The 23,596-nt window shown below is 39.6% G+C and overlaps 1 protein-coding gene across 2 annotated transcripts in view; it reads left to right on the top strand.

The window, feature by feature from the left end:
- LOC106870243 (jmjC domain-containing protein 8) overlaps nucleotides 1-19,624 on the top strand; it is a 34,427-nt gene extending 14,803 nt beyond the window's left edge. For both annotated transcript variants that reach the window (XM_014916260.3, XM_089354338.1), the window contains 3 exons: nucleotides 9,113-9,180; nucleotides 17,258-17,392; nucleotides 19,518-19,624. In XM_014916260.3, the coding sequence (XP_014771746.1) occupies nucleotides 9,113-9,180; nucleotides 17,258-17,392; nucleotides 19,518-19,604 (290 nt within the window). In that variant the 3' untranslated portion in view covers nucleotides 19,605-19,624. The remainder of the gene's footprint in view (nucleotides 1-9,112; nucleotides 9,181-17,257; nucleotides 17,393-19,517) is intronic.
- The last annotated feature ends 3,972 nt before the right edge of the window (nucleotides 19,625-23,596 follow it).

A 23,596-nucleotide genomic window follows, 5' to 3' on the forward strand; every position in this document is an offset into this window, starting at 1 on the left:
AAAAAAAATTATATTTCTTTCAAAATTTCAGCTGGCTGAATTATGACGATGTTGGCTTGACAGCTGTGAGTTCAAATCATATGCCATCTTCAACACTACACTTTATCCTTGTAAAAGGCACTGTACTTTTGAATGCTCAGTAAATAGGTATCATGCCAAGTTATAGCTTACCATCATCAACAATAATTATAACCTTTCCCTTAATGTTTTGATAGCTTGCTGTAAAAGTCTCTGAACATGCCATTTTAGGTCTGAATCTTAAAACAATGTATCTGAACCACAGCTAATATTCAGCTAATGTTCAAAGTGTAGAATCTGTCATGAAATATCCTGCAAACTTTTTTTTATAATCAACAAGAGCGCCATTTCATCTCATGCAAATATTCTCCGTCCTATCTACACGTTAATCAGATCACTAGAAATGAGTGGCCTAATAAATTAAAATAGGTGCCAGCATGACTGTGTATGTTAAGAAGTTTGCTTGCCAATCACTTGGTTTTGCATTCAATCCCACTGTGTGGAATCCTGGGCAAGTGTCTTCTATTACAACCCTAAGTCAGCTGACCAACTAATGCCTTATGAGTGGATTTGGTAGGCAGAAATTGAAAGAAGCTTGCTACACGTGCATGCACACATGTGTGTGTGTCTTAACATTGCGTGATACTTGTAAATGAGTGTCACTGTCATACAGGCGGTATCATTAATTTCCATTATGTTGCAAAAGCATGCCTAGCTGTCAGGAACTATTACCTTATTTGTAAACAGGTGAGGGTTGGTGTCAGGAAGCTCATCCCTCCATAGAAAATCTGCCTGGGTATACTTTGTCTGGTTTGTGTAAGAAAGGAAAAGTGGACATTAAAATGATGATGATGATGATGCATATATCATCATCATTGTTTAACATCTGTTTTCCACACTGGCATGGGTTGGACGGTTTGACAGGTCTGGAAAGCCAGTGGCTGCACCAGGCTCCAATCTGATCTGTCAATGCTTCTACAGCTGGATGCCCTTCCTAACGTCAACCATTCTGAGAGTGTAATGAATGCTTTTTATGTGCCAATAATTGAAAAAATATTTACCTGAGGAAACACAACTAGATCTCATAATACAATGCGCTTGCAAAGACATCTTGAAGCAAGTGAAGTTGTTGTCATGGCTGATGACAGTACCACCTGACTGGCACCTGTGCCGGTGGCACATAAGAAGCACCATTCAAGTGTGGTCATTGCCAGTACTGCTTAACTGGCTCCTGTGCCAGTGACATGTAAAAGGCACCTACCACATTCTTGGAGTGGTTGGCATTAGGAAGGGCATCCAGCCACAGAAGCGATGTCAAATCAGACTGGAGTCTGATGCATTCCCTCTTCCCCCCCAGCTTGCCAAATCTGGTCACACCATCCAACCCATGGACAATGGATGTTAAATGATGATATATTCACACATACATATATTATATACATACATACATATATAGATATATATATATATATATATATATATATATATATATATACAACTTAAAAATAAGGGCAAAAGAAAAAATATTGCTATACCAAATATGCCGAGAATAGATTTCAAATCATCAATAACCACATCACTATAATGTGCTTTTAGTCATGAATTAATTATATGGGGTTATTGACGATTTAAAGTCTATTCTCGGCATATTTGGCATAGAAATTTTTTTCTTTTGCCCTTATTGATAAGTTGTTTATAATTTTCACCTTAAAAGGTATTTGTTAATATGCTGGCGACTGATAAAATATTTGGAAAATTTTATCCTATATTAGATGATATATATATATATATATATATATATATATATATATATATATATATATATATGTTATCTCCCCTTCTTCCTAGTTCTCCTGTGTGACCCTTCTGTCCAGCATTTGCCATGATAGATCGCTAGCCACTACACATTCCGTTTTTTTCTCTCCTTGTTTCTTTCTGTGTTCCTTTCTGTGGAAGAGTGTAGGCTTGAAACGTTAAAGACTTTTTCACTTCCCGAGCGTTAAACTAATACATCTGTTTGTTGTCTACACCACCTGTCTTCATCTTTTGTTTTGTTTTTTTGTGAATTCTGTCTCTCTCTCTCTCTCTCTCTCTCTCTCTATATATATATATATATATATATATATATATATATAATATATGCAATAGGCTTAACAAATCACTCACAAGGGTTCAGTTTGCATGGAGCTGTAGCAGAAGACGCTTGCCCAAGATTCTGTGCAATGGGACTGAACCTGAATCCTAGAGGCTGAGAAGCAAATTTCTTAACCACACAGCCATGCCTATGCCTCTGTGTAATTTGAAAAATTGTTATTGTTCTTTGTACATCTAAGGAGGGAGTGCTTAAAGATTCAAGTTTTTAGTTTTGTAGGGATGGGAGTTCAGGAATAAGCCTCATCCAATGATGTTTAAGCATTTCTAGCTTTAGTTTGTTTCCTTTGCAAAATGTAGATAAGATTCATTTTTAAGGAAGGATTGTCATTTTAACTTGTTTTTTTGTTACTTGAAAATATAAGACAATAAAAGATTGAATTGTCATCTAATGAGTAGCAAGTGATAACAAGTGTAAGATTTTAAGTGGATCCTAAAGTTCGGCTACCTTATGGAATTTCTGTTGTGTTGTGTTGAATGAATGTATTGGTTTAGCAAAAGGGGTCCGGTTTATATCTTGCCAATTTAGCAAGACTGTTTTTATTCTAAACTTTTTTGAAATCTATGCAGATGTCAAGGGTTCAATCAAGCCTTATGATTTTTCTTCAATACTTAATTTTATAAATCTTTACAACAAATAAAACTGAGAGATAATTTTATCTGTTAGAAGTATTGTTGGGAGAAGAAAATCGCAATTGTATAAAAGGTGTTGGTTGCTGTTTTCTTTCATCGTGATCATAATCATCATCTTCACCACCACCACCACCACCTTCACCATTACCAATATCACTCCAAAAGCACTCCACTGTCACCATCACCACCATCACTACCACCATCATCATCACCATGCATCTATTTTTCTTTACTATCATGGATTCTCTATCACTTGTCATCTCTTATGAGATTCAATCTTCATCACTTCATTTTATGCTTTCCTTGGTCTTCCTCTTCCCCTGATTTCTTCCAATATGATTGTTTGTCACTTGTTAATCCAGCTGTCATCTCCCATGTGCATTGTATGTCAATACCTCTTGAATACGTTGCATCTGGTTCTAAGATAAAACCAAGCTGGTTTTTTTCTCAGTTCATTTGTCTCCCATTCATTCATTAACATTATTCATTCAATAGAACAGGCCCACCTCACTTATCAAACTCTGTACATCTACATTCACTACCTATGTTTCACTACCATAAAACATTGCACTTTGTACAAAAATTTCATACAATCTGCTCTTCACACAGAAAGATAGAATCTATTTGTTGCCAACAGAAGTGATAGCTCCTTGGACTTTTTCTACCCTGTTCTTATTCTGGCTACTATGCTTTCAGAAAATTCTTCTCCACTGCTGCTGATTAGGCTGCATAGCTAACAGAAGCTATCAACCACTTCTGTGGAGCCCTCCAAGCATTAGATAGAGTATATTCATGTGTATTCTTACTGCTAATTACTCCTGTGATCTGCTATATATGAAGTCCTTCTTCTCTGTTAGTGTGTCAGTGATTCCACTCTTGTACTCCCTAGTTTACATTTGGTACCCCACATGTTATTCCCGTAGACTCCTTTTCTGTATATCTAGCATTGCCACTTCCCAAATAGCAGTTAAGTCCTGTCTTTTTTTCTTGCTAATTAAAACTACTTTTATCTTCACTAGATTTTCTTGAAGAATTCTTTACTCTGGTTTTTGTTTCCACATTTGAAATTTTTTTCTCTAACTCTTCAACAGATTCAGCTGTGAGAAATTAGTTCATCTGTTCATTGCCATGCAGAAGTTCCTATAGACAACTGATCTTAAAGTAATTTATATGAATGATTTTTTGTTTTCTACAAAACATGATAACTAAATAAACTAAATCTCTCACTAACAATAACAATTTTAACCCTGAAGATATAAACATCAGACAATATTGTCATATAGTCTGACAACCTCAGTTACTTTATCCATTTCTCTGGCAACGACAATTCCAGTGCTATTATTTATCTAGAAGAATTTTCAGCCATGTCCCCTTTGCCTAGACAACAGAGGAAACTGTGACAATTCTAGAAGAGTCCCAATCATGCCCTAAAGGAGGTGTAGACTCTGAAGCTTCAGAGAAGGCAACTCATCAAAGAGAAAAGAATTCTAAAAACTGTTACAGTGTAAAGGAGAACTTTCAGGCTGCCTGAGGATCCCTTCCATCTTGTCCCTTGTTCACAACACATATCTACTCATCTCTGCTTCAGCATCTCTACATTTTTCCAGAACTACCTTGTGTGTGTATGTATATATATATATATATATATATATATATATATATATATATATATATATATATATATTTATATTTATATAAGAGCATTACTATATAATAACGTCTCACGCCATGAGGGACTCTAAGGTCAGACTACTATAAAAAGCACATTTGTGCTTTTTATAGTAGTCTGACCTTAGAGTCCCTCATGGCGTGAGGCGTTATTATATAGTAATGCCCTTATTTTTTTTCATTTCAAAGTTTCAGCTCAGAGCTGCGGCCATGCTGATGCACCACCGTATATAAATATAAATATATATTTCGGGAATAAATGATGAATTTTTTCCCTTATGAGGTTTTTTTCACGCTAGCTACTTGATAAATTCTTGTAAAAGAATTCGTCCTATTATTGAATATATATATATATATATATATATATATATATATATATATATATATTATTTTGCTTAAAAGAGTTCCAACACTGTCTGTTTTTTATGTTTTATTTATATTCCTGCAGAACTAATGTGGGGTATAGAATATGGAATATACAATATATAATATGATATACAATATACAATATAAAATAAAATAAAATAAAAATGGATGGCACCATGAAAGAAAGTATTGAATGTAGATGAAATATTGAGTGTTCAATATAAAGGATCAAATATATAAATATATAAATATAAATATATATATATAAAGGCGACTCGAGTTTCAGGGCTATTTCCCTTCGTCATGGCCGGTATGACAGACTACCCCACATTAGTTCTGCAGGAATATAAATAAAACATAAAAAACAGACAGTGTTGGAACTCTTTTAAGCAAAATAATATATTCCTCTATACACAATCATACAAAAAAACCCACCTTTTTTGTATTTATTTTTACTCGCATATATATATATATATATATATATATATATATATATATATATATATACATATACATATATATATATATATATATATATATATATATATATATATGAGACCTTTGGAAATGGGCTGTGCGTGAGAAGACCCGGCAAGCCAAGTAAGATCGTTGCCAGTGCCCCTGGACTGGTTCTTGTGCGGGTGGCACATGAGATGCACCATTTTGAGCGTGGCCGTTGCCAGTACCGCCTGACTGGCTCCTGTAGGATTTTCGAGCGAGATCGTTGCCAGTGCCCCTGGACTGGCTTGTGCGGGTGGCACATAAAAGACACCATTTCGAGCGTGGCCGTTTTCGTGCGGGTGACACGTAAAAGCACCCACTACACTCTCTGAGTGGTTGGCGTTAGGAAGGGCATCCAGCTGTAGAAACTCTGCCAAATCAGACTGGAGCCTGGTGTTGCCATCCGGTTTCACCAGTCCTCAGTCAAATCGTCCAACCCATGCTAGCATGGAAAGCGGACGTTAAACGATGATGATGATGATGATGATGATGATATATATTCGATGACTGGCAGCTGTGCCAGTGGAGCACTAACAGCACTGTCCGAGCATGATCATTGCCAGAGCTACTGTCTGGCTTCCGTGCCAGTGGCACGTAAATAGCACCATTTGAGCGTGATCGTTACCAGCGTCGCCTTACTGGCACGTTAGGAAATCATTCGAGTGAGGTCATTGCCAGTGCTGCTGGACTGGCTCCTGTGCAGGTGGCACGTAAAAAACACCATTTTGAGCGTGGCCGTTGCTAGTACTGCCTGACTGGCCCTCATGCAGGTGGCATGTAAAAGCACTCACTACACTCTTGGAGTGGTTGGCATTAGGAAGGGCATCCAGCTGTAGAAACTCTGCCAGATCAGATTGGTGCCTGGTGTAGCCATCTGGTTTTACCAGTCTTCAGTCAAATTGTCTAACCCATGCTAGCATGGAAAGCGGACGTTAAATGATGATGATGATATATATATATATCTGTGTATGTGTGTCTTTGTGTTTGTGTTTGACCCCACCATCACCACTACCACTTGACAACCAGTATTGGTGTGTTTACATTCCCATAATTTAGTGATTCAGCAAAAGAGATCAATAGAATAAGTACTAGGCTTTAAAGAAAATAAAAGTCCCGGGGTTAATTTGTTCGACTACAAATTCTTCAAGGCGGTTCTCCAACATGGCCACAATCTAATGACTAAAACAATTACAACAAATTTTCTTTTATTTCTCTAATATCCTTGGAAAAGGATCAGACATTACAGACATCATTTTCGCAAATCTCAGAAATGTCAGAGCAAAAAAATCTTAGAAAACAGATATATATTTAAAAGAGAGAGAGAGAGAGACAGAGAGAGAAGGAGATTGAGAGAAGGATTGCTAGTATTATTGCTTATCACAATAGCAATATTAGATTTTAGTGCTTCTCAAATTTTCATCATCTCATGATTACATCTTTCATTGTAAATTATAAAAGTGAACTCTAAATATAGAAATAATAGGAAACCAATATTGTGTTACTTAACATTTTAGCAGGTCATGATAATTGTAATTATTATTTTGTGCCACTAATACTGGCACATATTGGCTCAACAACATTTGGTGCCAACTGGATGCTGTGCCACCATGTGATGGAGTTTTCGTTAATTCTTCTCAGTGTATTTTTTGCCACAATCTAAGCATTTAGTACTTGCATATTTACCTTATACCTTTTGCTTGTTTCTGTCTTTAGATAATGGTCATACTGGGGCACCATCTTGAAGAATTTTTTGTCAAAGGACTTGCCTCCAGTACTTATTTAAAAAATTTTTTAAGCCTGGCACTTATTCTATCAGTGTCTTTTGCCAAACCACTAAAGTATTGGGACATAAAAACACTAACACTGGTTGTCAAACAGGTAGGAGACAAACACAGACAACAAGGACAGCGAACAGGTTACAATGAAGTAGAGAAATTTGAAAAGACAACACGAAACCGGTTATTTCTCAAAATACAATGTTTATATACCAAAAAGATTTTATAACATTTTTATAACATTTTTCTGACATAATTTAAATATATACTTTAACCATGTAACACAAGCCTTCTGTAGTTTTTTCACTCTTATTATCTTTTATATATATATATATATATATATATATATAGGATAGTAGTACAACATAGCAGTCGATAATATACAACTCCATAGTAAGCTTCACTGTATTTATCTACTGGCAACATAAAAAATTTCATCTTACCTGTAGGAAGAACATTAAATAAATGTACAACACAGATGTGGATAATCTAGGACCTAGGTATCGGACTTTCCAAATTACATTTGTTAACATAAATTTGATTAGTTCTCTTCAGCTAGATTCACCTAGCATCAGTTGTCAAGTGATGTTGGGGGGACAAACACAGACACACAAACATATACATACGTCTTTTCTTTCCTTTCCTGAGCGTCCAATAACACTGTACTTATTCCACGTCCTCGCATTGTTTTTCGTGTTTTTTCCTGTTTAAATTGACTATATATATATATATATATATATATATATATATATATATATATATATATATAGATATATATATATGCTGAACATTAGAAGCATCAGTTGTGGTGTGCAAGAGAGACGATTGCGCTGGTATGGACATGTGGTGAGAATGGATGACGATAGCTGCGTGAAAAAGTGCCACACCCTAACAGTTGAGGGAACCCGTGGAAGAGGTAGGCCCAGGAAGACCTGGGCTGAGGTGGTGAGGCAAGACCTTCGTACATTGGGCCTCGCCGAGGCGATGACTACTGACCGAGACCTTTGGAAATGTGCTGTGCGTGAGAAGACCCGGCAAGCCAAGTAAGATCGTTGCCAGTGCCCCTGGACTGGTTCTTGTGCGGGTGGCACATGAGATGCACCATTTTGAGCGTGGCCGTTACCAGTACCGCCTGACTGGCCTCCGTAGGATTTTCGAGCGAGATCGTTGCCAGTGCCCCTGGACTGGCTTGTGCGAGTGGCACATAAAAGACACCATTTCGAGCGTGGCCGTTGCCAGTATCGCCTGACTGGCCTTCGTGCAGGTGACACGTAAAAGCACCTACTACACTCTCTGAGTGGTTGGTGTTAGGAAGGGCATCCAGCTGTAGAAACTCTGCCAAATTTAGATTAGAGCCTGGTGTTGCCATCCGGTTTCACCAGTCCTCAGTCAAGTCGTCCAACCCATGCTAGCATGGAAAGCGGACGTTAAACGATGATGATGATGATGATATATATGACAGGCTTCTTTGAGTTTCTGTCTACCAAATCCACTCACAAGGCTTTGGTCGGCCTGAGGCTATAATAGTAGACACTTGCCCGAGGTGCCACGCAGTGGGACTGACCCGGAACCATGTGGTTAGTAAGCAAGCTACTTACCACACAGCCACTCCTGCACCTATAGTGCCAGTTTCCAGGTTTTTCTTGCGTATATATTCCTCCTTGGGCAGGATGCCAATCTGTCTCAGGATTATTCATTTCTAATAGCTGAGTGGACTGGAGCAATATGAAATGATATTTTTTTTTCAAAGACACAATGCATCACCCGGTCCAGGAATCAAGACCACAATCTTACAGTCATGAGTCCAACACCCTAACCACTAAGCCATGCACCTCCACAGTTAGGCAAATACTGGAGTCAATTTAATCAAGTTACTTCTCTCCCTAAAATTTCTGGTTTTATGTTTATATTAGAAACAATCATTTTAGACAGGATTTCATAATTGAAAATTTTTTAATATACGTCTTCAAAAATTTTTATTTGATTCTCTTCCCATGTAGCTGCTGGCACTGGTGTTCCTTTCCATTTTCATGGCCCTGGATATGCTGAAATGATATATGGCAGAAAGGTGAATATTGATTCCATTGTTAATTTTTCTTTTAATTATTACTTGTTTTATTTGTTTCAGTCATTGGACTGCAGCCATATTGGGGTACCACCTTGAAGAGTTTAGTCAAACAAATTGACCCTAATACTATTTTTTTTTTTCATCTGTTGCTTATTCTGTCAATCTCTTTTGCTGAACAGGAATGTAAACAAACCAACACTCCTTGTCAAGTGGTGGTGGGAGAACAAATGCGAAGACATACATACATACATATACTTCATATACTTGATGGGCTTCCACACAGTTTCCTACTACTAAATTCACTCGGAATACATTGGTCTGTCTTGGGTCTATAGGTGATGATGATGATGATGATGATTATGATGATAATTGTAGTCCTTTAACTTGATTGTTCATATTATAAAACGGTAGTGTTGGATTTGTGAAGATTTGGCTGCTATTTCTAGCAGGTCAGACAACCACATAAAGGCTGTGTTTCATGGTGACCTCTGCTATCAGTTGTGTTTTCTAGCTAGCTGTCTACACTTTGATACCAGATGTTTGTTAAAATACTAAAAATCGTATGACTCTCTACCTGCCTTACTTCCCATTAACATATCACTTGCCAGATGGCGCCATCTTTTGTAGTGACCTCTTTTGATCTTGCTATAATGTTTATTCATATTTTTGTTCTGTTCATTGATGTAAGCTTTGGTTGGTTAGTTTGAAATGTCCTGTGTCATCTGGTTTATAATTGGTCTTTAAATGCATGTCCTTACAACCCACATATCTTCTATCGTTTTACTTGTTTCAGTCATTAAACTGTGGCCATGCTGGGGCACCACCTTGAAGAATTTTTTAGTTGAATGTATCAACCTCAATACTTAATTTTCTTTTTAAGCGTGGTACTTATTCTATTGGTCCATTTTGCTGAACCGCTAAGTTATGAAGACATAGACACATCAACACTGGTTGTCAAACAGGGCACACACAAACACAAACAGACACACACACACATATGACAGGCTTCTTTCAGTTTCTTATTTCTTTACTGCCCACAAGGGGCTACACACAGAGGGGTCAAACAAGGACAGACAAACGGATTAAGTTGATTATATTGACCTCAGTGCATAACTGGTACTTATTTAATTGATGAAAGGCAAAGTCGACCTCGGCGGAGTTTGAACTTAGAACATAGCGGCAGACGAAATACCGCTAAGCATTTCGCCCGGCATGCCAGCAATTCTGCCAGCTGACCGCCTTCTGCCAGCTGACAGGCTTCTTTCAGTTTCTGTCTACCAAATCCATTCACAAGGCTTTGTTCAGCCTGAAGTTATAGTACTGGAACCCAGGAACTTAATGGAAAAAAAATGTTGCTCAGCTTATGTTGTCTTGTAGAACATCCACTAAGTTGACCTGGCACATTACAGAGATTACCTGTTGTTGTGTTCCTCTAGGATCCAAGCTATCCCACAAAATTAATTGAACTCAGTCCAGCCAACAGGATTCAGGGTAGTTTCCGTCTACCAAATTCCATTAAAAGGCATTAGTCAACTTGAGGTTATGGGAGAAAGGTAAAAAAGAAACGTAAAAAAGCTGCTAAAGATACTGTGCTGCAAGATTGAACCCAGAGCCACATGCTTGCAAAGCAAATGTCTTAACCACACAGCCATACTTGCACCTATAAATACTTCATTATCCTTAAAATGGGTTTTTACATATTTTAGTAATTAAGATGATGTGGCTGCATTTAGAACATTTTATATGTGCATATCTGGAACATTAATTAGGTTGCCCCTGAGTTTTCAGTCATTTCTATGCTTGCAGGACTGGTTAAAATCTCAGGAATGTCCTAATTTTAATATCCCAGGACTGGTTAAAATCTCAGGAATGTCCTAATTTTAATACCCCAGATATTAATTAGGATACCCTCAGAAGTACACACTTTGATGTAATAAACTTAATGGTCTAATAAACTCAAACTACTCAGCAAAAGCAATATCCATACAAAATGACAAATTCAATCTCACGAGAAGAGAAAAAAGGTACATGTAAAAACATTCATGAAAACTGTTTTATTATCATGAAAGCTAACATGAAAATTTCAAGCTGTTTCTTCTTCATGTTGTCATAGTGTTGTTATGCTGTCATTTGTTTAATTTATATTACATGACTTCTTTTATATTAATCTCACTACCTTTCACATAAAATATTTGTCGTTATTGTTTCCTTTTGATATACATTTGCCATAAGCATTGTCATTGAACATGAAAGTAATAACAACCATTTTGAACCTATTGTAGTGAAACTTCTCTCTCGGGCATTCCATCATAAATGATAACGAAGCTGCTAACATCTAGCCTTCGGCTGCCTTCAGGCTTATTTATAGGCGAAATAGGGCTCACCGGAAACCCAGAAAAACTCCATCTCACGTGACTTTATCACAAAGCCACAATTGGATGTAATGCCCCCTTAGCAAGCAGAACATGGGGACAATTGCCGTGCAAATAAGAACGAATCAGGATGATGGACAGAAGGGACCAAGGCACTACAAGCCCAAGCTTTTTGAGAGACTCTTCTTGGTTCTATGATATAAACTTCCTCTTAAACTGATCTAAAATAAAACCTTCCTTTGAAATTATTGGCTTCAGATACCAGTTTAATAACAATAAGGGTATTTTACTAAACTTTTCATCATCATCATCATCTTCATCATCGCCGTCGTTTAACATCCGTTTTCCATGCTGGCATGGTTGCATGGTTTGACTTTCAATTTCAATTGAAAACGAAGGCTCTTTCAGTTGAAATATGATGACAAAAGGCTTAAAGAATTCTCTCTCTCTCTCTCATTCTCTACCTCTATTTCTCTTGTTGTTTCTGTCTGTCTGCCTCTTCCCCTCTCTCTCTCTTTGTACACTCAATATTAGCCAATCAGCTTTTACTTTTAGTTCCTGTCTGTCATGAGATTAACATCTTTGTTAAAGCCAATTAAATTCCTCAGTATCTGCAGCACGATTAGAAACTGTAACTTGATATTTGTAGGTAAAAAAAAAAAATAAAATTGAAGAATAAAAGAGGCAAATTCAGAGAATTAAAGTAAAACAACAAAATGATCTTCCATCTTAAAAACTCTTGGAGTAAATTAATTTTAATTAATTTTTTGTGTTGAGACACTAACTCCTCACTGAGTTTTAAAAAAATGTAATTACTACAATGCATCTCATTTTGAAGCACTGCATGCTTTCCTCTTCCTCTCTTCCTCCTTTTCCTCTCTTCCTCCTTTTCCTCTCTTCCTCCTTTTCCTCTCTTCCTCTCTTCCTCCTTTTCCTCTCTTCCTCCTCTTCCTCCTTTACCTCTCTTCCTCTCGTCCTCTTCCTCTCTTCCTCTCTTCCTCTCTTCCTCTCGTCCTCTTCCTCTCTTCCTCCTCTTCCTCTCTTCCTCCTCTTCCTCTCTTCCTCTCTTCCTCCTCTTCCTCTCGTCCTCTTCCTCTCGTCCTCTTCCTCCTCTTCCTCTCGTCCTCTTCCTCTTCCTCCTCTTCCTCCTCTTCCTCTCTTCCTCCTCTTCCTCCTCTTCCTCTCTTCCTCTCGTCCTCGTCCTCTTCCTCCTCTTCCTCCTCTTCCTCTCTTCCTCTTCCTCCTCTTCCTCTCTTCCTCTTCCTCTCTTCCTCTTCCTCCTCTTCCTCTTCTTCTTCCTCCTCCTCCTCCTCCTCCTCCTCCCCTTCCTCATCTCCATCCTCCTCCCCTTCCTCATCTCCATCTCCCTCCTCCTCCCCCTCTTTTCCCCTCCTCCTCCTTTTCCTCCTGATGCTTCATAAACAGACTTATGAAAAAAGTCATTCATTACCATCCTGTCTTTGTTTAATCCTCTTGATACCCACTTTTCTGAGACTGCCCTTGGTTCTATGATACGATTTTGCTGAAGTGTATTTCAACAGAAATATAATAACAAAACAGTTGATCATCATCTTCATCATTATTATCTAACATCTGTTTTCCATGCTGGCTTTGTTTAGATGGTTTGACAGGAGCTGGCAAGCCAGAGAGCTGCACCAGGTTCCCCCTGTCTGTATTGACACAGTTTCTATAGCTGAATGCCCTTCCTCATCCCAACCCCTTTACAAAGTGTACCAGGTACTTTATATGTAGCACCAGCACAGGTGCTTTTTACATGGTGCCGGCATGGGTGTTTTTTATATGACACCAACACCTACAAGGTTGCCAAGGAACTTGCAAGACAAGGGCCTCTCAGCTGAGAGACAGAATGGAACTGAGAAGTGGCCATGTGGTTGGTGGAAGGTTGGAATATGATAGCAGGACAGAGATAGCTGTCTTATTACAGAGTAGATACTTGGCTACCCTAATAGAACAAGGAAGGAGTGGGCGGTAGGGGAGAGAGAAAGAGAGAGAGAGAGGGCCTACCCACAGGGAATAGTGGTGGTGGGAGTATAAGTAGTACAGAAGGGATAGAAACGTTCTATAAGAGTGTGAGGAGAGATATGTAAAGATAGCAAATGATGGTTAGAGGAATTGGAGTGACTAGGAGGTGGATATGGTAGATATGTAAAGCCATGGAGAGTGTGCAGATCGGCATATGAGGAAGAGTGAGGGATCTGCAGTGGGTGATGAGGGTGTTGGATTGTGAGTGAGCTTTGATTAGGCAAACTTTTTTCCTGATTAGTTAAGCAATGACCCTTTCTTTTTTTCCTTGTCTTTTTAGGAAGCAGAAATTACTAGGAGGAGGGGATTCCCAGTTCTTTCGCCCCCGCCCCTTTTAGTCGCTTCTTACGCTATGCAGGGAATACAGTGACTGCATTCTACCGGTCCCCCTCCCCAGTCATAGGGGGGGGGTGCTAGTTAAACCATAGCTGGGACCCTTACAGGTGCTACCACTCTGAGCCAGAGTAGACCTGGGAACAATAGTGGCTAAGAGGTTGCTCGACACTCCTCAAATCCTGAAACCAGGGCCCCAGGGTCCCACTACCAGATGTAATTTAGACTCATACCCAGGACTCATCACCCAGGGTGATGAAGGCAAAAGTGGTAGGCAACAGCACCAAAGGCAGAGCTCAGTTCGTATGGATGGATGGTGTGAGGAAAGCTTTGGTGGTTGGAGGTGTTGGAGTGAGAGAGGCAAGAGAGTTTATAAATGATAGGAAATCTGGGAGAGTGTTTGTGGACGGATGAGTGAATTTGATGTTCAAAGGGGTATGGAACCAGCATGGTGTGGCAGGAGTAAACCAGCATATGCTGTTGGGCCCTGCTGCTGATATCAGGGGTTTACTTTCTATGCCTTAACCCAAGCATAGGACAGGGCTCGCCTCTTTGAGCTGGGACATGAATGGAATGGCCGGTGTATGTCTTGTGACTACCCACTCCTATGGGAAATTAGGCCTTGGTAAATAAAAAAAAAAATAATGACTCTTTCTGTAACTTTATTTCTCTTGAAATTTCCACTGATTGAATCATGAGAATGTTAGCATGACAGCTGTGAGTACAGGTACATATGCCATCTTCAACACTACATTGTATCTCTGTAAAAATAGACTTATCATCAAAGTTATTTATGTTGTTGTCATCCTATCTTTGTTGAAGCCTCTCAATACCAGCCCTTGTTCTTTGATATGGACTTCTTGTTTTAAACTGATCTAAATTAAAACCTTCCTTCAAAATCTCACAGAAGTTTTATGTTCCAAGCATTAGCTTAATAGCAACAGTTATTTTACTAAATTCTTCATTTTCAAAAATAATTGAAAGACAGGCAGAGAATTTAAATGGAAATCATCATCATCATCATCATCATCATCATCGTTTAACATCCGCTTTCCATGGGTTAGACGATTTGACTGAGGACTGGTGAAACCAGATGGCTACACCAGGCTCCAATCTGATTTGGCAAAGTTTCTACAGCTGGATGCCCTTCCTAACGCCAACCACTCAGAGAGTGTAGTGGGTGCTTTTATGTGTCACCCGCACGAAGGCCAGTCAGGCGGTACTGGCAACGGCCATGCTCAAAGTGGTGTGTTTTATGTGCCACCCGCACAAGAGCTAGTCCAGGGGTACTGGCAACGATCTCGCTCGAAAATCCTTACACATGTCACGGGCACAAGTGCCAGAAAGGCGACCCTGGGCACAGGTGCCATTCACTTGCCCCAATAAGTCTTTGCAAGCTGTGGTAGCAAAATGGTTAAGACATCTGGAATTATATTATTTTGTGATTACATGGTTCTTTCTCTTTATAAAACTGGTAGGGAGATTTAGCTGGTGTTTCTAACAGGTTGAGTGACACTGCTTTGGTTGAGAATTTTACCTGTTTATGAGGTAGTAAGAATAGCCAGTAGCACCTACTTTTATATAATGTACGTGTTGTAGCCAGGGTATGTAAACTTCAATGATATGTTACATTCTAATTTCTTCTTGTTTGCTTTCCTAATAAAGGATCCATAAATTATTTGTGTGTAATATTTTCTTTACCACCCTTAGTCTTTCTATGCGATAAAATAATCAAGTAGCTGGTTCACGTAAATTCTTAATGCTGAATATCTCTGTAACTTTGAGATAACTTTGTATAAAGTTCAAAATATGTTTCTCAATTGCTTTGATAAATATAATTTGTTTGCTTTCTGGAAATGTCAATAAAATAAATCTGTTGTTAATATATTTTTCAGTTTTATTTTGATATATTTTTAAGCTCTTTTCTTTTTTTCACTTTTTTTCTTTTTCATTTTTCTGTGAGAATTTCTGACGAGGTGTTTGAAAGAAAAGTGTATTTAGCTTTACAGAACTTCACTTTTGAGGAATGTGACCTTTTAATGTTGTGACTGCAATGGTAGCAATTATATTTGTGTCAATATGTGTATTAATATTTCAAAATATGCAATATAATTTTCTGCATGTATAAATTATTTTATATTAGCTATAATAAAATGCATCCAGTCTACAATGTAAAATGCTGATGTTAAGAAGGGCACTCAACCAGGAATATTTAGCCGAAACTTGAGGTTACAACAAACGTTGGCAGATTTCTCTTTTACTGAGAATACAAGATGTACAAAAGACGATGAGTGACTAAATAGTGTGAGACTGAGCTACCCCATACTGTCTTGGAGAGTCATCATCATCGTCATCATCATTTTAATCTCCACGTTTCTGTGCTCACACGGTTCTGACAGAATTCATTGAGGTGGATTTTCTATGGCCAGACACCCTTCCTGTTGTTGCCAACCCTCACCTGTTTCCAAGCATGGTAATATTTCTCCATGACTGGACATATTTCCATAAAAGATTGAAAATGGAGGACACTACTTGTAGGACCAGATTAAGATCCATCGAGGCCCTTAGCACTTAAAAGATTTTGGTGCTCCCATAAAAGATTATGTAATTCAAAATATAAACAGTAACAAACCATAAAATAAATTTTTATTTTTCAAAACGAAACAAAAATGTGAGAGGGAAAATAATGTTTATTTTTGTATATTTCCACTTTATTTATATTTGAAAAGTTTCCTCCTACTTTCTTGAATTGATCAGATCCTCAAAATTAATCTCAGGTAATAAATACATCTGCATCTATACTTAGTAGAGATAAAGGCATCCCAAATATTGTTTTAGCAAGTTTAAAGTGATTTCTTTTGTGCCGTAAACCATTTACCATTTCTATGGTGCCCCCCTCCTTCCTTGATGCCCTAAGCACATGCTTATTTTGCTTAATGGTTAATCCAGCGCCGACTACTTGTATGACAGTGAAGCTCATTTATAACTGTCACATGATTTCAAAACAAGGACACACAAACACACACACACACACACACACACACATGCACACACACACTCACACACACCTATGCTTGTTAGACGATCATAGTGGTGGTGGTGGTGGTTTTGATGATGACAACAATGATGACGATGGCACTGACAATGATGATGAATGATGATGCTGATGACCCTAAAATAATACATTGAAAATTTAATAGCATTATTTATAAGAAGTACTATCATATTGAGTTTTATCAATGTAGGATCCCATTCTAACTTCTGTATATGTTTGTCTTTTATTTTATTTCTGTTTACAACAGTATTTTTATTTCTATTTCTTTTTCCAGAGATGGTTCTTATATCCCCCAGATAAGGTCCCAGATTTTCATCCTAACCAAACAACCCTGCAGTGGCTCATACAACATTATCCTTCCCTTAAACCAGAGGATCGACCTTTCGAATGTACAATTAGTCCTGGTCAAGTGAGTAGTAGTTATTGTCATTATCATTTTATCCCAGATCCAAAGTATGGGGGGTTTAGTTTACAGGTAATCTAAACAATTAGGTATGCTAGGTAAGTGCTATAACGGATTACTAAGGCTCCAAGGTTATAGCCAAGATGGTAGTTATGAAGACATTGCAGATTTCTGATATAACGGTTATATAATTGTCCTCTTTAACAATTATACATGTAGTGGGTGCCTTTTACATGCCACCGGCACGGGAACCAGTCAGGGGACACTGGCATCGACCACATTCGGATGGTGCTTTTTACAGCATTCAAAATAATTTTATAAGCAAAGGAAGACATTTATGCATTTAAATCAGCACCACTGTCATCATAATCATCACCACAACCACCATCATCATCATCATCATCATCACCACAACCACCATCATCATCATCATCATCATCACCACAACATAATCTCACCACCATCATCATCATCTTAACATTTTGGATCAAGCAAGAATAAGCTGAGGCAGAGGTTTTCTACGGTCAAATACCCTTCCTGTTGCTGTCCCTCATTTGTTTCCAACTGAGATGATAACCCCAGTCTATCAAACAAGAAAAAGCCCAGATTTGTTTTATGCAGAGCAATGGAAGTAAATGACGCTGTATTAATGAACATTTTGTTCAGAGAGATTGCACAGCATATTGAGACATGTTGAGAAATCTGGACAAGCTTTTGCAGTGGACTGCAAGTAAATGATAGTTTTCTAGCAAGGCTATTATTTACAGCTAATGAACACATGTGGATGTGAATGGAAATATGAATTCACACACACACACATGCACAAAAAGTTTCAGTTACCCTTGACTAAATCTACTCACAAGGCTTCGATCGACTCAGAGCTGTACTGGAAGACACTTGCCCAAGCTACCATGTTGAGGGACTGAACCTGAAACCACATGATTGGGGAGCAAGTATCTTAGCCATGCAACCATACCATACACACACACACACACACATGCATGCACATACATATACATACATACATATATATAAAGACCCCCCCCCCCTTTAGTCATGAATCACCATGGGATCAAACCTAGAAAGTTCCTCTCCGAGTCACCCATGCATACCAGTCTCCCCTCTCCATGCCACCAATGTTATCTGATGTTGACAATGAATGGGAGAAAGTTCTCCAAGTTAACAAGAAAATTTTTGTTTTTAATTCTCCACACCCAAGTTAACAATGAACTTACTAGATCTATGAACTAAAATTTATATTATTAAAAAATTCTAAAAGTAATAAATTAAACTGATAAGAACTGCCATCGAAGTCATTTTTTTTTTCTTTTTTCGAATATATATATATATATATATATATATATATATATAATAAAAAGTAACAACAAAAGAATGAGACCTTGGTATTAGATAAATAGTGGATTATTTATATATGTTATAATTTAGGACAAACAGTAAAAAGTCATTATAGTACTTGGAATTTCGAATGTCAGAGCGAAGAGCTGCAATGCATTCTTGTCAGCTTTTAAGGTTGCCATTAATAGCCGGCGTGAATGCATCATAGCTCTTTGCTCCGATATTCGAAACTCCGAGTACTATAACAACAACTTTTTACTGTTTGTCCTAAATTATAACATATATATCATCATCATCATCGTTTAACGTCAGCATCAGTGGTGTTTTTTCCTGGAACGAACCCAAACTGCATCTCATCTAAACTGATTCTCTCCCTAATTTGTTGGGCTATGACCCTCTCTGTGACCTTCATTACCTGGTCCAACAACTTAATATCTCTGTAATTGTTTGTGTCTAGGGCGTCACCTTTACCCTTGTATATATATATATATACACACTCACACACACACACGACTTGCTTCTTCCAGTTTCTATGTACTAAATCTGCTCAGAAGACTTTGGTCAGCCTAAAACCGTAGTAGAAGATGCTAGCATAGAAAAACAAAAGCGAACATTTAACGAACAAACAAATTATAGATGTGACATAACATTCCCTTATGTTCATTTAATGTCAATAATTCTAACAAACACTCATTTGCAACAAGCATACATTTGACATGTCACCGTCATTTGAGTACCATTAATTATTATATCTTTCTCTCGTTTTCTTTTTCAGGCCATTTATTTTCCTGACCGGTGGTGGCATGCTACATTAAATATTGACAACAGTGTATTTATTTCCACATTCCATGCTCACAAATAAAGTCTATTAAAACAAATAAACCATTTCTTATTTGTTTAGTCAATATTCAGTGACATTATGTACCGTTTATCTTTAATTTGTTTCAGTCATTGGATTGCGACCATGCTGGGGCACTACCTTGAAGGGTTCAGTTGAACAAATTGGACCCAGTACTTATTTTTTAAGCCTGGTCTCTTATGTCAAACCTCTAAGTTACACAGTTGTAAACAAACCAACACCAGTTGTCAAGTGGTATTGGTTGAAGACAAACACAAACACACACACACACGCATGTATACAAAGTATGGGGGTTTAGTTCACAGGTGATCTAAACGATTAGGTACACTAGGTAAGTGCTGTAACAGATTACAAGGGCTCGAAGGTTATAGCCAAGATGGTAGTTATGGAGCCTTTGCAGATTTCCGATATAGCGGATATATAATTGTCCTCTTTAATAATTATACATATTTGTTGTCCTCATACACACACACACACACACACACACATATATATATACACTGTCTCTCAAATATTTAAAATCTACAATTAAGAGCCCTCTCTACTCGCTGGCGGTAACCCGCCCTCCCACCCCCTCCACCGGAAGTTCATTCCTCTGCCATCCCCACCCCCTCCACCGGAAGTTCATTCCTCTGTCATCCCACCCCCTCCACCGGAAGTTCATTCCTCTGTCATCCCACCCCCTCCACCGGAAGTTCATTCCTCTGTCATCCCACCCCCTCCACCGGAAGTTCATTCCTCTGTCATCCCACCCCCTCCACCGGAAGTTCATTCCTCTGCCATCCCACCCCCTCCACCGGAAGTTCATTTCTCTGTCATCCCGCCCCCTCCACCGGAAGTTCATTCCTCTGTCATCCCACCCCTCCACCGGAAGTTCATTCCTCTGTCATCCCACCCCTCCACCGGAAGTTCATTCCTCTGTCATCCCACCCCCTCCACCGGAAGTTCATTCCTCTGTCATCCCACCCCTCCACCGGAAGTTCATTCCTCTGTCATCCCACCCCCTCCACCGGAAGTTCATTCCTCTGTCATCCCACCCCCTCCACCGGAAGTTCATTCCTCTGTCATCCCGCCCCCTCCACCGGAAGTTCATCCCTTTGTCATCCTGTCAACCTCGGCTGTCTCCCGGAACCCATCTAGTGGCCTTGGCCATCCTCTCCCCTACCTTTGGGTAGCGCATTAAGGTTGAGAAATGTTTGCAGGTTGTAGGTAATGTTTTGCTTATGAATTCTTCCAATTGCAAGTTTTCTTTTCAGGTACACGACACTGCTTTTCCTCTTCCCAGGCTACAGGCCCACACCCCCAACACCCATACTGTTAGGATTGGCACTCTCAACGTCGGCACGCTGAAAGGTAGATCTGGTGAAATTGTTGAGATGCTTGAACGGAGATGCGTAGATATGTGCTGCATCCAGGAAGTAAGATGGAGAGGAGGTTCTGCAAGGTTCCTCACAGGCAAAGAACACAGGTACAAGATTTTCTGGGCAGGGAACACTGACGGGGTCGGGGGCGTAGGAATACTTCTAGCGGAGAAATGGGTGGATAAGGTAATCGAGGTCGTTAGAGTAAGTGACAGAGTACTTAAGATCAGACTAGTGCTTCATCATAGATTAGCTACTGTCATCTCAGCCTATGCACCTCAACCTGGGCTACCAGATGGTCTGAAAGACCAATTCTATGACACCCTCTTGCAAACTACCTCGTCGACGAGTGACAGGGACCTTCTCTTTGTGGCTGGAGACTTCAACGGTCATGTCGGACGTCGTGCTGGGGGCTTCCATGGCATACATGGAGGCTATGGCTTCGGTTCCCGCAACGAGGAGGGAACCAGACTGCTGGAGTTCTGTGATGCAACCAATCTTATGGTCTGCAATACCAACTTCAGGAAACCTGCCAGTCACCTAGTCACCTACCGCTCCGGCAGACACTCTAGCCAAATCGACTACATCCTCGCCAGAAATAGGGAAAGAGGGCGGCTTATAAATGCCAAAACCTACCCTGGCGAAGAATGTAACCCACAACATAGATTAGTAGTTAGCGACTTTGGGATCAAGGCAAAATGGGTGCCCAGAATTAGACAGGCTTGGAGAAGAAGGGTGTGGAAGCTTAAAGACCCTGCAAACGGACAGAGACTTAGAGACAAGTTACTTGAAGCATTTAACGAAATAGAAGGGGATATAGCATCATACAACGTGGAAGACAATTGGAGATTTCTGCGGGACAACCTGTTGAAAGCCACCGACCAGATTTGTGGGTGGTGTAAGGTCCCCTCCCAACCCAGAGTAACGTGGTGGTGGAACAAGGAGGTAGACAGGGCTATTAGACAAAAGAAACAAGCTTGGAAGGACTGGAAGAACGGTGGTAGCAGGGAATTGTACCAATGTGCCAGAAGGGAGGCTAGGCGACAGGTTTATTTAGCCAGAGGGGAAGCAGATAAGGAAAGATTTGCCAATGTTCTGCGCCGTGAGGACCAAAGACTCGAGGTATTTCGGGTTGCAAGACAGTGTAGGAGAGAGAATAGTGATGTCGTAGGAGAGAAATGTGTTCGCATGGATGATGGTACGCTTGCATTAAATGAGGATGCAAAGAAAGAGGTCTGGAGATGCCACTACGATAGATTGCTTAATAAAGAGAATGAATGGGAGAAAGAGAGCCTGCCTTATGTCGACCCAATAGAGGGACCAGCTATCCGAGTTGATAGTACCAGGGTAGATAAAGCAATTAAGAGTATGAAGACCGGGAAAGCCCCCGGCCCATCAGGAATCACTGCAGAGATGCTCAAAATATCTGGCAGTGTTGGCTATAGCCTAGTCACCCGTATTACGAACCAGGTGATACACGAAGGAGTCATACCCTATGACTGGTGTAGCAGCATCATAGTCAACTGCTACAAAGGTAAAGGGGACGCTTTAGATACAAATAATTACAGAGGCATCAAGCTGTTAGATCAGGTTATGAAAGTTACAGAGAGGGTCATAGCCCAACTAATTAGGGAGCGAATCAATTTAGATGAGATGCAGTTTGGGTTCGTGCCAGGTAAAAGCACTACTGATGCCTTATTTCTAGTGAGACAGTTGCAAGAGAAATACCTAGCCAAGGATAAACCTCTGTACCTGGCTTTCGTTGACATGGAGAAAGCCTTTGACAGGGTCCCCCGATCCCTTATCTGGTGGTCAATGAGGAAACTTGGGATAGAAGAATGGCTAGTGAGAGCTGTGCGAGCCATGTACAGAGATGCGGCCAGTAAGGTGAGGGTTGGAAATGAGTACAGCAATGAATTCCGGGTAGAGGTAGGGGTCCACCAAGGTTCCGTCCTCAGCCCCCTATTATTTACCATAGTCCTCCAGGCAATCACAGAGGAGTTCAAGACAGGTTGCCCCTGGGAGCTCCTCTATGCTGATGACCTTGCCCTAATTGCGGAGTCACTATCAGAACTAGAGGAGAAGTTTCAGGTGTGGAAGCAAGGTCTAGAATTGAAGGGCCTTAGAGTCAACCTAGCTAAAACCAAAATCCTAATAAGTAGGAAGGTAGATAAAACACAAACCCCTTCAGGTAGATGGCCCTGCTCAGTATGTAGAAAAGGAGTAGGTAGTAACTCTATAAGATGTACCCGGTGCAAGCTATGGACACATAAGAGGTGCAGCAACATCAAAGGCAGGTTAACTAGCAAGTTAGTTTTTGTTTGTGGCAGATGTTCAGGTGCAATAAAGACTGCAAACAAACAGGAAACAACTTCTATCTCATTCCAGGGTGAAAAACTAGAGGTAGTCGATAGCTTCCGCTATCTGGGCGACCAAGTTAGTAGTGGGGGTGGGTGCGCTGAAAGTGTAGCTGCTAGAATAAGAATAGCCTGGGCAAAGTTTAGAGAGCTCTTACCCCTGCTGGCGACAAAGGGACTCTCACTCAGAGTAAAAGGCAGACTGTATGACGCATGCGTACGAACAACCATGCTACATGGCAGTGAAACATGGGCTGTAACTGCTGAGGACATACGT

The sequence above is a fragment of the Octopus bimaculoides genome, chromosome 6 (genome assembly GCF_046866305.1).
Source record: "Octopus bimaculoides isolate indiv1 chromosome 6, ASM4686630v1, whole genome shotgun sequence".
NCBI classification, from domain to species: Eukaryota; Metazoa; Mollusca; class Cephalopoda; order Octopoda; family Octopodidae; genus Octopus; species Octopus bimaculoides.